Source organism: Orbicella franksi, chromosome 6, assembly GCF_964199315.1.
Source record: "Orbicella franksi chromosome 6, jaOrbFran1.1, whole genome shotgun sequence".
Taxonomy (NCBI): Eukaryota; Metazoa; Cnidaria; class Anthozoa; order Scleractinia; family Merulinidae; genus Orbicella; species Orbicella franksi.
In genome coordinates, this window is record NC_138150.1 from 7,854,620 (window position 1) to 7,868,655 (window position 14,036).

Consider the following 14,036-nt stretch of genomic DNA (forward strand, 5'->3'; position numbering starts at 1 on the left):
TATTATATGGCTAGCTCCCTGAGCAGGCCAGTGGCACTATCTTGCCTTTCAGGGTTACATGGCACGATGTCTAACAAGAAAAAATTGTTCTTTATCCCATATAATAATTCCTATATTGACCAAGCTTGTTCGGTCAAGATGGCTAAATATTGGCCTTGTTCTTTGTTTGCATGCTATGGACCTTGACTATGTTTTGGTCCATAACCATGCAAAAAAAAGAACTTGGTCAATATCCAGCCATCTTGACCTCATGCTTGGTTAGAAACCCATAATTTTATGTAATTGGACTGAGTGGAGCACAGTTTAGGGTGTAATTGTTTGAGTACAGGTAATTTCAAATTGACCGAGTGTGCAGGACAATGCTGCGATTACTTATAATTCCAACAATAACAAATTTCAAGATTAAAAGAGTCTTTAATTCTAGTTACAGGATCTTATATGAGTCCTATTTTACCTCCCCAGCATACATTGTACATATCCTGCATTCAGTAGACATTAAGATTATTGGAACCTTTCAAGTAGTTGTCGTTATCTGCATACTATTTATAAACAAAGTTTGCCTTATCCTGTTGTTCTACTGTTCATCTTAGGACTGCAGCCTTTTGTGTCATATTTGCAGTTTTTCCAGTGCTTACCAGGATTGAATGCTTTTAAAGTCTTTCCTCTTTCTTACCAGATTGAGATCAGAGAAGCAACAATAAAGTTTATACACTGAAACTTATATGGAAAGAAATTCACTTTGAGCATTAGATCCCATAATAGGTGAGTCCTGATTTCTTTGTGTTTGGTTGGAGTGGTTATTAATTTTTTTGCTACTTGTACTAGGAGTAATAACACACAATGCTGCCAAAAATGAAATTAACAGGGAAGTTGTTGTTGGTCTAATACATGTAGTTAGTGTACTGGACTGCACATTAAGCAGTCTTTGGGCAAGAAACTTTGCTCTCACAGTGCCTCTCACCACCCAGGTGGACAATTGGTACTTGGTTAATTCAATGCTGGGGCTAACCCCGTAACAGACTGGCATCTCAGCCAGGGGTTGGGAAGAGTAGAAATACTTTTCAGCACTTTTGCTTCCAAAACCAGCATAAGCTGTGGTGTTTTAGATCGCTTGGCCTGAAACAGATTCTACCTTACCTTCATTGTCAAACCTCTTCCTTAGTAGTGTTGAAACGTTTTTAAGGAAATCTGTTGACTTATTTTTTATGGGCTGTGTAGTTTGTAAAACTTAAGAGATTAAGGCTGTCATAAAGGTTAAAACGTTTCCTGTTTCTTGTTAGATTCAAATCAGGGAAACAACAATGAAAGTATATGCTGAGACTTGAGAGGGGAAAAAATCACGTTGGAAAAAATCACGTTGAAACAGTGGATTCTGTGGTAAGTGAGTCACAATTTCTTTGTGTTTGGTTTCATGTACTAGACATGCCTGAGTGCACAATGAACAGAGGGGGACATTGGGGTTTATGGTATTGTGGTATTGGACAATTGTGGTATTTCGGTAATTTTAATCTCCAAATGTGGTATAATTGCGGTATTCTCCAAACCTACAGGATGCAGTTTTTTAGCATGTATTAGAAATTATCCTCTAAGTCCTGCAATGTTTTCCAAGCCTTTTCCAGTTTCCGATTGGACATTCCCAATGAAACTTAGCTCTCATGGAAATGGAAAACTACAATTCCTTGTGTTGCAGTCAAAAAAGGATAAGTATTTTTGTTGATCATTTAGCCAGTACACCAGTGGATGTTACTTATTTTGATTATTTTGTCTAGAGCAAAAATTACTTGACTTTATGTTCATTAACAAATTCTTAAAATTGCTAAATCTGCTCTAAAATTAAGATACAGAGTAGTGGTTTCGGTACGACATCGAGTTTCGACTCAGTATTGAAGTATTGCGGTATTTGGTGATATTTTTTTGTGATATTGTGGCATTTGTTGAATTTTTTTGTGATATTGTGGAGTTCAGAACCCCCCAATGTCCCCCTCATGTATATGTAGGTGGAAGGGATGTTACTGTTTCATGGTTTAGCTATGTCAAGAAACTTGTTATGTGGCCATACTACATCTAATAGGCCTTCAGGGCAAGGGTGTACAAAAATTCCTTAAAACTGCAATGCCTGGGATACCATTGTTGACGAGTATTCTTTTGTGGGAGGAGGGACAGAAGTCTAGTGTTAAGCACTCTGGACTGCAGATCAAGAGGTCTAATTGGTTTTAATAATGGCTAGGGTCTCTGTGATGTGTTCTTGGGCAAGACACTTGACTCTCACACTACCTCTAAATGGGTACTGGGTAAATTTAATAGACTTACATGTAACAGACTTGCATCCCATCCCATCCCATCCCATCTTATCCCATTATTGCCAAATCTGATAAGTTATTTTTAATTGTGTAGTGAGTAAAACTTAAGAGATCAAGGCTGTTATGAAGGTTAAAATAGTTCCCATTTTTTACTAGATAGAAACCAGAAGGCTGTGTGCTGAGGCTTATGTGGAAAAAGATTCATACTGAGGTAATAGATTCCACATCAGGTGAGTCTTTTTGTTTCTTTGTGTCTAGTGGGCAAAGTTGTCAGTGACACAATTATACCTGCGCTAGGAAAATTAAAACAAATAGAGATGTTATTGTTTCACAGTTCAGCTATCGCACTGCATTGTGTTCTTGGACATGACAGGTTACTCTCACAGTGCCTCCCTCCCCCCAGATATACAAATGGGTACAGGGTGAATATCATACTGGGGCTAGCCCTGCATTCCATTGATGCTATACTCAAACTGGAATAAGCTGTGGTAGTTTGGATTACTTGGGCTGTTGAAATCTTTACCTTACCTTCAGTGCTGAAACTTCCCCTTGTAGCGTTTAAACTTTAAAAATCTGAAGACTTATTTTCAATTGTGTAGTTTGTAAAACTTAAGGAATTCCATAAAAGTTAAAAAATTTGCACTTTTTTGGCAGATGCCTAACAGAAGCAAGGAAAGGGCTATGTGTCAAGACTTAAGAGGAGAAAGAATCAAACAGAGACACTGGGTTCCATAGTAGGTAAGTCACAATTTTATTCATGTCTTTTATCATGTACCAGAAATTAATAATACATTATTATTATTGCACACAAGGCAGGCAGAAGATTAAAACAAACAGAGATGTTATTGTATCATACTGTTCAGCTACAGTGGAACCCCACCTTACGGTCACCTTGTCAATATGGTTACCTCATTATTATGGCCACTTTTTTTTGTCCCGGCAAAGCACTTATATATTTTCTGATAGGTCAGGAAAACCCTGTTAATGCAGCCACCCTGTTAATATGGCCTCATTATAATATCCCAACCTGTATAATCCTTTACAATTTTACCCCATTTACTTTATGCGGCCACTCGACCCAGTTATGTTCATCTTTTCAATCTAAATATTGTACATATGAACTAAATGAAGTTTCAATTTTTTGAAAATTCTATCTACATTCCAGATAATTATAAAAGAACAGTTGTTCAGAAGTGCAATTGTGATATATCTGTTACTTCTGTTAAGATCTCACTCAATTTAGACCAAATTGTTAATACGGCCAAATTTTCATGGCCTGTTGGTGACCGTATTAGTGGGGTTGCACTGCATGTCTCTCAACAAACCGTTATATGGCCAACGTATACCTTAGCCCTTCGAGGGTAGGGTGTACAAAAATTCCTTAAGACTGCAATGCTCGGGGTACTGTTGTTGAGGAGTATTGTTTTGTGGGAGGAGGGACACAGTGCACTAATGGTTAGTATACTGGACTGTACATCAAGCAGTCTGGGTTTGAGCCAATGGTTCGGATCTCTGCATTGGGCAAGACACTTGAGTCTCACACTACCTCTATCCACCTAGGTGTACAAACACGTACTGGGTAAATTTGATACTGGATACTGGATGACAGACTAGCATCCCATCAATCAATCAATCAATCAATCAATCAATCAATCAATCAATCAATCAATCAATCAATCAATCAATCAATCAAACTTCATTTAAAGAGGGTGACACTTGATAGTGAAAAACTAATGAACTTGTGGCCCTCTATAAACATTGTTACAATTTAAATAAAACCTATTTTAATTAGTAACCTAATTAAGAACTTATTTAAAACCTAATTAAAAATCACAATGTCCACCAGATTTAGGCAGAATAGAAATACCCATTTTCCACTTCATGCGTCAGTGACCTGGATAAGCTGGGTTGGTGTGGATCACTTAACCTGATGGTTTAGTTTTTGAAATTAAGAATGATGGATGTCATAAAGGTTAAAACATTTCCTGTTTCTCGCTAGATACAAAACAGAGAAGAAACAATAAAAGCTGTGCTGTCTTAAGAGGAAAACGAATCAAAGTGAGACATTGGATCCTTTGTTAGGTGCGTCACAATTTTCTTTTAAAAGGAAGAGTTTTTAATCACTTGATGGTGCATGTACTAGGAATAATTGTACACATTGCAAGGAAATAATTTAAACGAATGGCGAAGTTATTGTTTCAATTTGAGTGGACAAAGATAGGGATCTTATCCATGGATGTAAAAAAGCTGTGAACTACCTTGTATGCTACACGAGAGTAAAGCATGTTTTCTGAAAGTACACTTGAAATAACTTTCTTGGTTACAAATTTCAGTCTCATCATATGCTAAAACTTTCACAATGGGAGAGAAATGCCTCATAACTACGTTCAAATCACGGAGTTATTTATTTGTTTTTACTTTTTGCCGTGACAATTTTCGGATTTTCACCGTTGTGTGAAATTCCCTCAGGAGTTTCGGATACGACTGGGAAATGTTCTAGAAATAGCTGTCAAAAGGAAAGTTCCCTTCAGTCGTAGTTTCGTAAAAGCCGTCGTGTGAAAAGTTTAAGCGATAGGTGTTGGGTAGTCAGAAAAAAAAAAAAACATAATTACTTGTAATTACTGTAAAATCTTTTATAATGTACTAATTACCTTGCATGCACCTCTCAGGGAAAGAATTTTGCTTGTTTGCATGAGTATTACATTTGAACAACAATTTGAATTTTAAAGCAACTTTGTCTTAATATTCGCTTGTGTAAATTTTTTAATTTTTGTTTGCATTTGGTCATAAGCGTCTAGCAAATTACATTACCTTTATTTTAATACTTATTTTAAATGTGAAGCAACCCGAAAGCTTTTTCGTTTAAAAAAATTTCACGAGTTATTCAAGGATGGCGACTATTAACCACGCATAAATTCATCCTCGGGAAGAAAATGCAAATATTGCGGGCCGTTTAGTCGCGAACATTTTTGCCGTAAAATTTTTAGTGTGCTATTTTGCTAGTGAGAGCTTTTAGACCGCAAAAGTTGCTAGTGAAGGTTAATTTTAGAGTGCTATGTTTTAGCCGGTGCTATTTATTTCGTTTTGCTGCTTGTCCGCGTTTTATGTTCTTCTTAATATCATTATGTTAACTCCCTGTATTTCTTTGTTGATGATATCACCAAACGACAAGCGCATTCCCGATGAGAGAATTTACTTGTAAACTTTAGTCCAGTATACACTGTATGTATATTTTGTTCTTTGACTTTCAGTATACCCATTGTTAATTGAAAGCTTTATTTATCTTTCTTTCAGGCTATCATCTCGAGTGTACATGCAGCGACATTAACATGAAGAAAGAAGCAAAGGAAAGCAAAGACCTCCGTTTAGATGTTTCTATAGTGGATCACCTTTTAAAAGTAAGGTAGATTTACAAGACAGAGTTTATCTCGATTGAGTTTCTTGCGAAAGATTGTTAGGGCGGAGCTCATATTAGCGATTTCACAACACAGAACTCGAGAGTCGAAAGAAGACATCGGAATTACTTTCAAATTGTCTAGTATTTGCCAAATTGTCTCGTTTCTTGGTAGTTTTCGAGGAAGGCATGAATTGTATTTCGAGTTTGTAGCTTTAGAATAAAGGTAGAATATTAGCATTACCTGGTTTAGTTTTTCCGAATCGTCAGCTTGGAAGTCTCGTTATTAAACTCGTTGAAATTACTGTCTAATTGTCTAGTATCTATTCCACAAATTTACGGAAATCTTTCTAGTTTTCGAGGACGCATTGAATTGATATAAATGTTGCGCTTTTAAAACGGCCAAGAGAGAAATCGTAAAGTGGAAAAATTGTCCTTAGAAAAAAAAGTCTGCAATTTTAAATGGTGTCTGGTTTTGAGTCAAACATATACTGAGTCTTTTGGCGGAAAAAATCTTGCACTATGTAGGATTTTTCCCATCAAAACTCAAAGAACATGCTTGAACTCTGGTTAGACTCTGTTCAAAAGCGCAGAATTTTTTTTCTTTTTGGCAACCCTACTTAGTCAAAAAATAGTAAAAGAGAGCCTACATTCTGACTAGTTTCCAGGCCCTTTTAAAAGCGCATTTTTTTTTATTTTGTTTACTTATTCAAATTGTTTGTAAAGAATTTTCATTGCATTATAAAAAGTCAATAAAAGTTATATTGAAGACGCGTGTGTAATTGACTTCTATTTGCTGGAGTATTTTTATTGTCTTTAATATTCTTTAACAATGCTAAAATAATGTACACAGTAAAAATCAACACTTGCTGTTTTCATTTAATCTAATTTTATTGTTTGTATTGCAAAACAATAAAAGTAAGTAATTAATTAGGTGAAAATCATTTAAATCAAAGTAAAACGTGTGAAGGAAAAAATCGCGTTTAAAAACTAAGACTTTTGGCGGGAAAATTAAAACAATTTGCACAGCGTTTCCCCTTACAACTTTTTTGAGAAAAATTTAAATAGGTTACCCTTCAGAAGTTTTTGATCGCGAAAAAATTCTCAAAGGCAACAGTTAACAGAAAATCCCATCAAAAACTACTGCATCACCTGGCATTGAAAAAGCAATTTTGATTGTCAAGGTTGTTTTTTGTTTCGTTTCGAAATAAGTTTGCCAAAGTCTTAAAATTTCATTTTTCATCGAACTTGACGATGGTTCTTGTACGAGGTGATGCAAGAGTTCCTCAAGACAGGAAAAAGATGAAATGACAAATGGATCAAATGGGCGACAAAAAATTTAAACTCCGACATGGATTTTTAAATCTAGCAAAGCGAACGTGAAATACCGTTTAAACTAACCTCTGTCAGGCGATAACATAGATGGTACACTTCGGATCAGTTGCACAGGAGCAAGAACACTCGTAAATCAAAATCCAATCATTGTCTCCGCGCAAAATTACCAAATTTCAATGATTTCTAAACCATTTAAGTTCCGAAATAAGTTACATTTTGTCTTCCGATGGGACCGTTCGCTTTGCTCTCTTTTCCCGTGCAACAACCAAAGTGTAAACACCACAAAATAATCAATATCTGGTAGCACAAAGATGTTTATTCCTAAATAAAGAAAAATTTCTTCGGCCGGTTCAGTATATTTTATGACTAGTCAAGTCAAAACAATGTCGAAATAATCAACCGTGAAAATTTAAATCTCGTCGAAATGTTTTCGAAAATATTTTACAATATTCTGAACAAAGCTTACGAAGGAAAATGCTTTTCACTTCTTTTGGAAGTCTAGAAATTTTAACGTTAGAAATGACAAAGGAAAACAAACATGTTTTACAAAGGCGCCACGAGAACTGTGTATAACAAGGCACGTTTTTAATACTAATTGATATGCAAATATAATCATCCTTGTTAACAAATTTGTTCCTGGTCCGTTTTGGTTATGGTTGTCACAAAATTGTTGGCAGCCATTTAAATCTTAAAAAAAATATAATTGCAATAGCTAATTTTAAATGTTCACTTTGTGGTAGATGTACTAAAAGTTCTCTTTTTGGAGGTCATTGGTAGACAATTGTTCAAAAACTAGAGATAGCAGAATCGACTTTGATTTGCAAATGTTCAAGTAGTTACAGAACAGAAACAGGTTTTAAATTTTCAGTCGAACTCCGCAGGCCTGAACTCGTTCATACTTTCAAGCTGAAAACATCAACTCTCCTCAACGATTGCCTTACTTGGTCTTACTTGTAGTCCTGAGAATTTAGTAGCACATCAAGACAATAATTCCTAGTCGATGATTTTGTTCATCACTTTCGCTATACTTGTCTGCTTTTTTTAAAACACCTTTTATAAACCAGATATTGATCTTAAAGGAATGGTTAACCTTTCAATATCTAGAGGTTAAACTAACGTTGATTCGTCTTTAAGATGGCACTTTCTGAAATTAAGAGTGGTAGTACGTCCAATAACCTGAAGATATTTTCAATTTATTTTAAAGTAGCTGTGGTACAACAATGTGCAAGAAAAGCTTTGATTTACAGCGAAAGACAACTATCTCGGTAATTAAGACAATTTAATTTGTTACAGAATTATTTCGTTAGTTCCAAAATATATTTTTCCGTTTCACGCTACAGGCATGCGGTCACACTGAATACATCTTCGAGATTATATTTGATCTGAAGAGAGTAAAATGTGTGATTTTTATTCTAGCAAGATAATTTATTTGCTGTAGAGTTAATTTCGTTGTTTCCAAATATATTTTGTTGTCGTACAGGCCATTTAAATCTCCTCTTGCCTAAAAAAAAAAGAACTGAAAAATCAATGTTACATTACTTCGTCGATTCCGAAAAAAAAAACGCATGCGTTTTGATCACAAAAATCAAAAAAAAATTTAGATGGTGTTGCCAAATATAGTGCCACCTTAAAAACTCAACGTTGTTTACCAACTTAAAATATTTCGTGAAATCATATCGACCAAAATGGTGGCTACCAGAATCGCGACCTCGGATTAATTACGGCCCAAGGTTAGCTATTGAAAAATATATAGCAGTCTTTCGAAACAAATAAATACCCCGACTTTTTCTACTAGAAAAAAACCCTCGACAACTAATCCTTACAACGCAAGCGTCAAATATATTGCCACCATTTTGATTGAAAGTTACGAAATTAAAATTCTTATCTCGTGGTCATTTCCAATGTTGAATATAACCATTTGAACTCCTCGTGAATTTCAATTTCTTCTCAATTTCGTACGCCGGATCATATACCAATGAATTCCATCTTCGCCGTTAGGCCATTTTCTGTCCTTAAAAAGAAGACAATAAAGAGAAACATAAGCTTTTTCTCGGGACAAATGTATTCCCAGGATACACTATTACAACTAGGGCAAGCAGCGACGAAAGCTCGTATGAACCAGCTGCACGTGGTAACGGTTTTCAACTTTCCGGGAGCAACACGCAACGAGAAGAACAGGAAATATCAAACAAATTCAGCGCACATCTTCCAAACTTGCACAAAGATTATCTCTTAACCCTTTGCCGACTGAAACATTTCATCTCAGTGATTGCAAAACTACGACTATCTGGAGTCTGAACGAAGATGTGTGCAGGACTGCGAGCGAAGGGTGGAACTTAACTTTCGGAAAGTAAAAATTGTTCCGTTTGGTGAAGGGCAAAAAGATAAGAACATGCACTCACCATGAACATTTAAATACTTGTATCTCGTCGTGCTCTATCTTCTTCTAAGGAAGAACAAGGCCAGATGCGACATCACCAGGAACACATAAATCCACGTCTTCACGCTTTGACCAAGTGTTTGGTTTGACGCAAGTTCCACAAGTAGTCATGAATATTGATTACAGACTAGAACCAATCTCTGACTAAATCGTCGCTGCATATTTTCATGACTTGGATTTTAATTCTTATGCAAAACTATTGTATCACTTCAAAAACATCACATCTTTCCATTTTTAGGCTTTATTAAAACAGTAACACGTGAAATTAAAATACATTTGTAAAGACTGACTCACGCGGCCGTTATATTTCGTTAAATAAACCTTTTCTGGTAATCTCATAAGTCGATTTTTGCAGGTTTTCAAATATCCCGTGCTAAGACCTGATGGCCTACGAATCAAAGCTTATAATAAAGTACAAGCTAGAAACTATTTAAAAAGAAAAGAACTACTTGAATTAAACTGGTTTTAAAGTCTGATATTTGCATAACTTTATTACTTTTAAATGTTGTCATTTAATGAAGGCATTGTAACAAAATCGAGGTATTTTCGTTGGAAATCATGGGCTCCCTTGTAGATTCCCAACTACTTTCCAATTGCATTCGCAACCCCGTGGGCTTTTCGCAATGTACTCCGGATCCGGCTTGTGCATTTCCTCTTACTTTTCTCTTTCCGTTTCTTCTTCTAACCCCTGCGCTTCCTGCCACACGCAAAGTCGTTTCTTCATCCATGGGTCTCCCTCACCGACATCCGTGAACACCTAGTGGAATATAGTTGTGCTCGTCCATTATGTCGTGACCTGCCTGCGTTATGCGCCTCACGTGCATTGTCGCGGGTGTTCTGCGTTTGGTTATGGCTTTCGTCAGTTGTGCTTTCAGATACATAGCCCCGTGCGTTAGCCACGAGTACCCGGCGAGTTCCTTGCGATGTCGCTCATACTTTTGTCGTGAGTTTTCCAATGTCTTTGCCTATTTGTTACAACGTAGGTTTCCTCTTGCATTTCGTCATCTGTTTCTCTATGCATACTTCGCGTGCATTCTTTTTGCGTCCCTTCTGTTTCCCTTGCGTTTCTCAATACGCAACCCCATGCGTTCCCCTCGGTTTCATGGTGAGGTCTCTCCCACGTCCCCTGTGTATTTACCGTGGGTGCCCCTATGTGTTTTCCCGCTCGTTGCACCACGCGTTTCCTGTCAGTTCCCTATTACATTTCCTGTGCATTTACTGTGGGGTTCCCTAAAGTCTTTCTTGTCCGATACTCCGTGCATCCGTTGTGCGAATTGCGCAATTAATCTCGGTTCCCCATGCGTTCCCCATGCGTTCCCCGTGCGTTCCCCGTGCGTTCCGCGGGTGTTTCCTCGTGTCTTCAGTACATGTTCCCTGATGTTTTCCAATGGATTTCTCGATGGTTTCCCGGGTGGTCCCTGCAATATTCGATGAGCCTTCCTTGCGTGTGACACCGCGGCGTCGGTTTGCTCACTCATGACACAGCGCTTTTCATGTGCGTTTCCTCGTCTTCTTCCTCGCACGTTTCCTTTTGAAATTCCCGTACATGTCCTTTGCTCCCCTTTGAATTTCCTGTGTTCCGCCCGCGACTTCTAGTGTTCCCCAGGGGTTCCCGATCGGGTTTCCTCCCAGTACCTTAGCCGTACATTCGTTGACCCTTGTGTTCCTTCACAAATTTACTTTCGATCTTTTTAAGCGTTCCCTTTGCATTTCGTGTCCGCTCGAAAAGCTGCCTGTTCCCAGGGCGTCTTACAACGCAGTCAGTCAGTGAAAAAACGAGGCAAGGATTAAGAGAAAAATTCAAAAAGCGTAAGATAAGCGCTTCGAGGTGAAATGGATCTGAAATCTGAAATCTGGTGAACTTTATCTCGCTCAAAGGCAGCAAAACATTCCATGATAGAATTTTGGTAAATGTATTGGATGGTGTGAAACTAACAAATGCGACACTTTTCATATATTGTGCTAATTATCAACGCGGTTTCAGTTTTTTTTGTAAATTTCAAACCTTTTGTGGTTTCAAAACTTAAATGATTAAAGGAAAACGAATCGAACTCTGGTATAGCCCTTGCCTAGTTAGTTCCTGTCGGGCTTTCTCCTAGGTCTTCACGGTCGATTGATTTCGGTGACGTATCCGAGACGACACTTTTCGCCCCAGAGCACGTGACCCGAAACGGTTGACCGAGACGAAATATCGAGGCCTAGGAACTCGGAAAGTATAACCCTATCAGATGACGACAGCGTTCAAGTGTGCTATTCTTGGTAGAAGTGGGAAGCTACTTAGTTCCACTTGATTGCGCTGAGAGTTTAAGTGGGCAGAGAGAACACTTTTTTCTTTATAATCATCCCCATGGGACCACGTCATACTGAGGCACTTAAAACATTTCGTTGATTGGCCGTTATGAATTAAAGTAAGTGGGATTTCCGTCTAATGAGGCGCATAATTTAAAAGGGAACATCGGAAACTAATTTTGGAAATAAAGCCCTTACTTGTTATGGCAAATAATAGTGATGCATTATATTGTAAAAATACAATGATAAAGTTGAAATGCAAATGAAGAGAGTGGTACAATTGAACCGACGGTGAACATAAAAGATATGTAAAAATCTCCAGGTGTGGAAGAGTTTGTTGAAAAGGAAACTGCGTCATCAGAAAACAGTTTGGACAAGATATAACAGAGAGAGGTTCACCCGCTGAATTAGGTTGTAAACTTAAGCCAAAACTGAATAAGTTCAGTAAGCGATGAACTCGACCCAGCTTAGCGTTGAAATGGGTCCGCCTGTTTGCCCAATTCACGTTTCCCTAGGAAGAAGACTTCCACCTTCTGCTACTGAAGCTAAAGCGGTTTTAACTTTCCTTACCATCATCAACATACTCGCCATCCCTTTCACGACTGTTTTGAACGCAATGGTAATAGCGGCCGTGAAAACAAAAGCGCGGATGAGAGCCAGCAAGTCTAACACACTACTCGCGTGTTTGGCTACAACCGACTTAATGGTGGGTGTAGGTGTTCAACCCGTGTTCACGGCGTTAATGATAACAATCATTCATGGTGACCACACGAGTGGATCCTGTACAGTGGAAGTTGCTGCACAAATGATCTCCAATCTTGTATGTGTGGCTTCCCTTGTTCACCTTGTGTTAATTAGTGGAGAGAGATTTCTCGCAATGAAATACACTTACGAGTACAATGCCGGCCTGGTCACTGAAAAGCGTTTGCTTATTGCTTCCGGTGTGGGTTGGCTCTTAACTCTTATTCTGTATATTCCACTTTTCATTGACAAAGCTGTATTTTATCTCCTGAATAACGCTTTTGTTGCCTTATGCCTCGTTACCATTGTGCTCTGCAATATCACGGTGTTCCGCGAGGTTCACCGACACGAAAAGGGAATTTCAAGTCAGCAACTAACAGAAGAGGCAAGGCGAAAATTCCTGAAAGAGAAGAAAGCCTTTAAACTTACAGCTATCATATTTGCAATGCTGTTCCTCTGTTATATGCCTTTGTGGACATCGAGAATTATTTTAGCATTCCATCGGAATAGGATGTCTACAGAAACAGTGTATGAATGCTTGTTTGTAACCTCAACGTTCCTAATACTCAACTCGTTGGTTAATCCAGTTATCTACTCGGTCAGAGTCAGACAATTTCGCGTGGCATTTGTCGAGTTAACTTGTAGAACCGCAAACATTGCCGAGGCTGAACAAATTGAGATGCGATTGTTTGGCTCACCGAACGCTGAGGTCAGACTGGAATCAGGACAGCAATGCCACAAAACAACAAAGCGTGGGGCAGGGCAAGAACCTTAGGTACACTCTTTCTTTTTTATTAGAATATGTTTTATAAGAATACCGAGGCTGAAATTTGCCAAATTTTAAGTATATTTTAAGAATAAACCCGAGACTGAGATGATACAATTGTATGTTTTTAACTAAACCGTAAAAAATTCTTTCTTCAAACGGCAAAACTGGCCAAAAAGCAACAGAAACAGCACTAGCGTATGTTCGATGCTAAGAACACTTCTACAGGAAGTCAAGTGCGCGATGTCAGGTGTTGATGCCAGCAGGCTGGCTCCAAAATTACTTTAACAGCATGCGGACACCAAATACATTCGAAAACAGAAATATCATACGCTATAATCTAAGAATATTCGCAAGAATATTTTCAGCTTAAAATAGGCAGAAAAATAGGAATATTCAGCCTCGGCTGGAAAAACAATATTCTTATAAAAAAGTCAGTACAGTTACTAGGCTCGATTTCCGCCGCTTTCTCGAGTCCGGTCTACAGTTCGGGGGAGGAGCGCGGGCTCTTTTCCTGAACAGCGGCTGGTAATCGAGCCTATACAGTTACGTGTTACATCAAATGTATCTACTTGGTGCGGGCCGAGATGTCCCAAAGCCGAGAAGCACTAATCCAAATAAAAGTAAATTAAAGTTTCTATTGTTTTTCGTTTAAAGTGATTTTCCGGCAATCCTTTGAGGAGTTTGACAGTCGTCAAATTAAAACGAAACAAGCCTGAAACTTCACAGTAAAGTTTACAAGCTCGAGCACAATATTCTGGACACGAATAG

The 14,036-nt window shown here is 38.0% G+C and overlaps 2 protein-coding genes across 3 annotated transcripts in view; both read left to right on the forward strand.

Moving 5' to 3' along the window:
- The window catches only part of LOC145491462 (phosphatidylserine synthase 2-like), a 37,657-nt gene extending 31,186 nt beyond the window's left edge, over positions 1 to 6,471 (forward strand). The window contains exons 13-18 of one of the 2 annotated variants that reach the window (XM_081470700.1): positions 677 to 762; positions 1,292 to 1,377; positions 2,457 to 2,530; positions 2,955 to 3,038; positions 4,300 to 4,382; positions 5,595 to 6,471. The gene's annotated coding sequence lies outside the window, so the exon portion shown is untranslated. The remainder of the gene's footprint in view (positions 1 to 676; positions 763 to 1,291; positions 1,378 to 2,456; positions 2,531 to 2,954; positions 3,039 to 4,299; positions 4,383 to 5,594) is intronic. The other variant, XM_081470702.1, reaches the window with a different exon arrangement.
- Positions 6,472 to 12,038: 5,567 nt separating this feature from the next.
- On the forward strand, positions 12,039 to 14,029 carry LOC145491469 (melanocyte-stimulating hormone receptor-like). Its single transcript, XM_081470710.1, has one exon. It carries the CDS (start codon positions 12,210 to 12,212, stop codon positions 13,272 to 13,274), a length of 1,065 nt encoding a protein of 354 aa, XP_081326836.1. The 5' UTR covers positions 12,039 to 12,209; the 3' UTR covers positions 13,275 to 14,029.
- Positions 14,030 to 14,036: the final 7 nt, after the last annotated feature.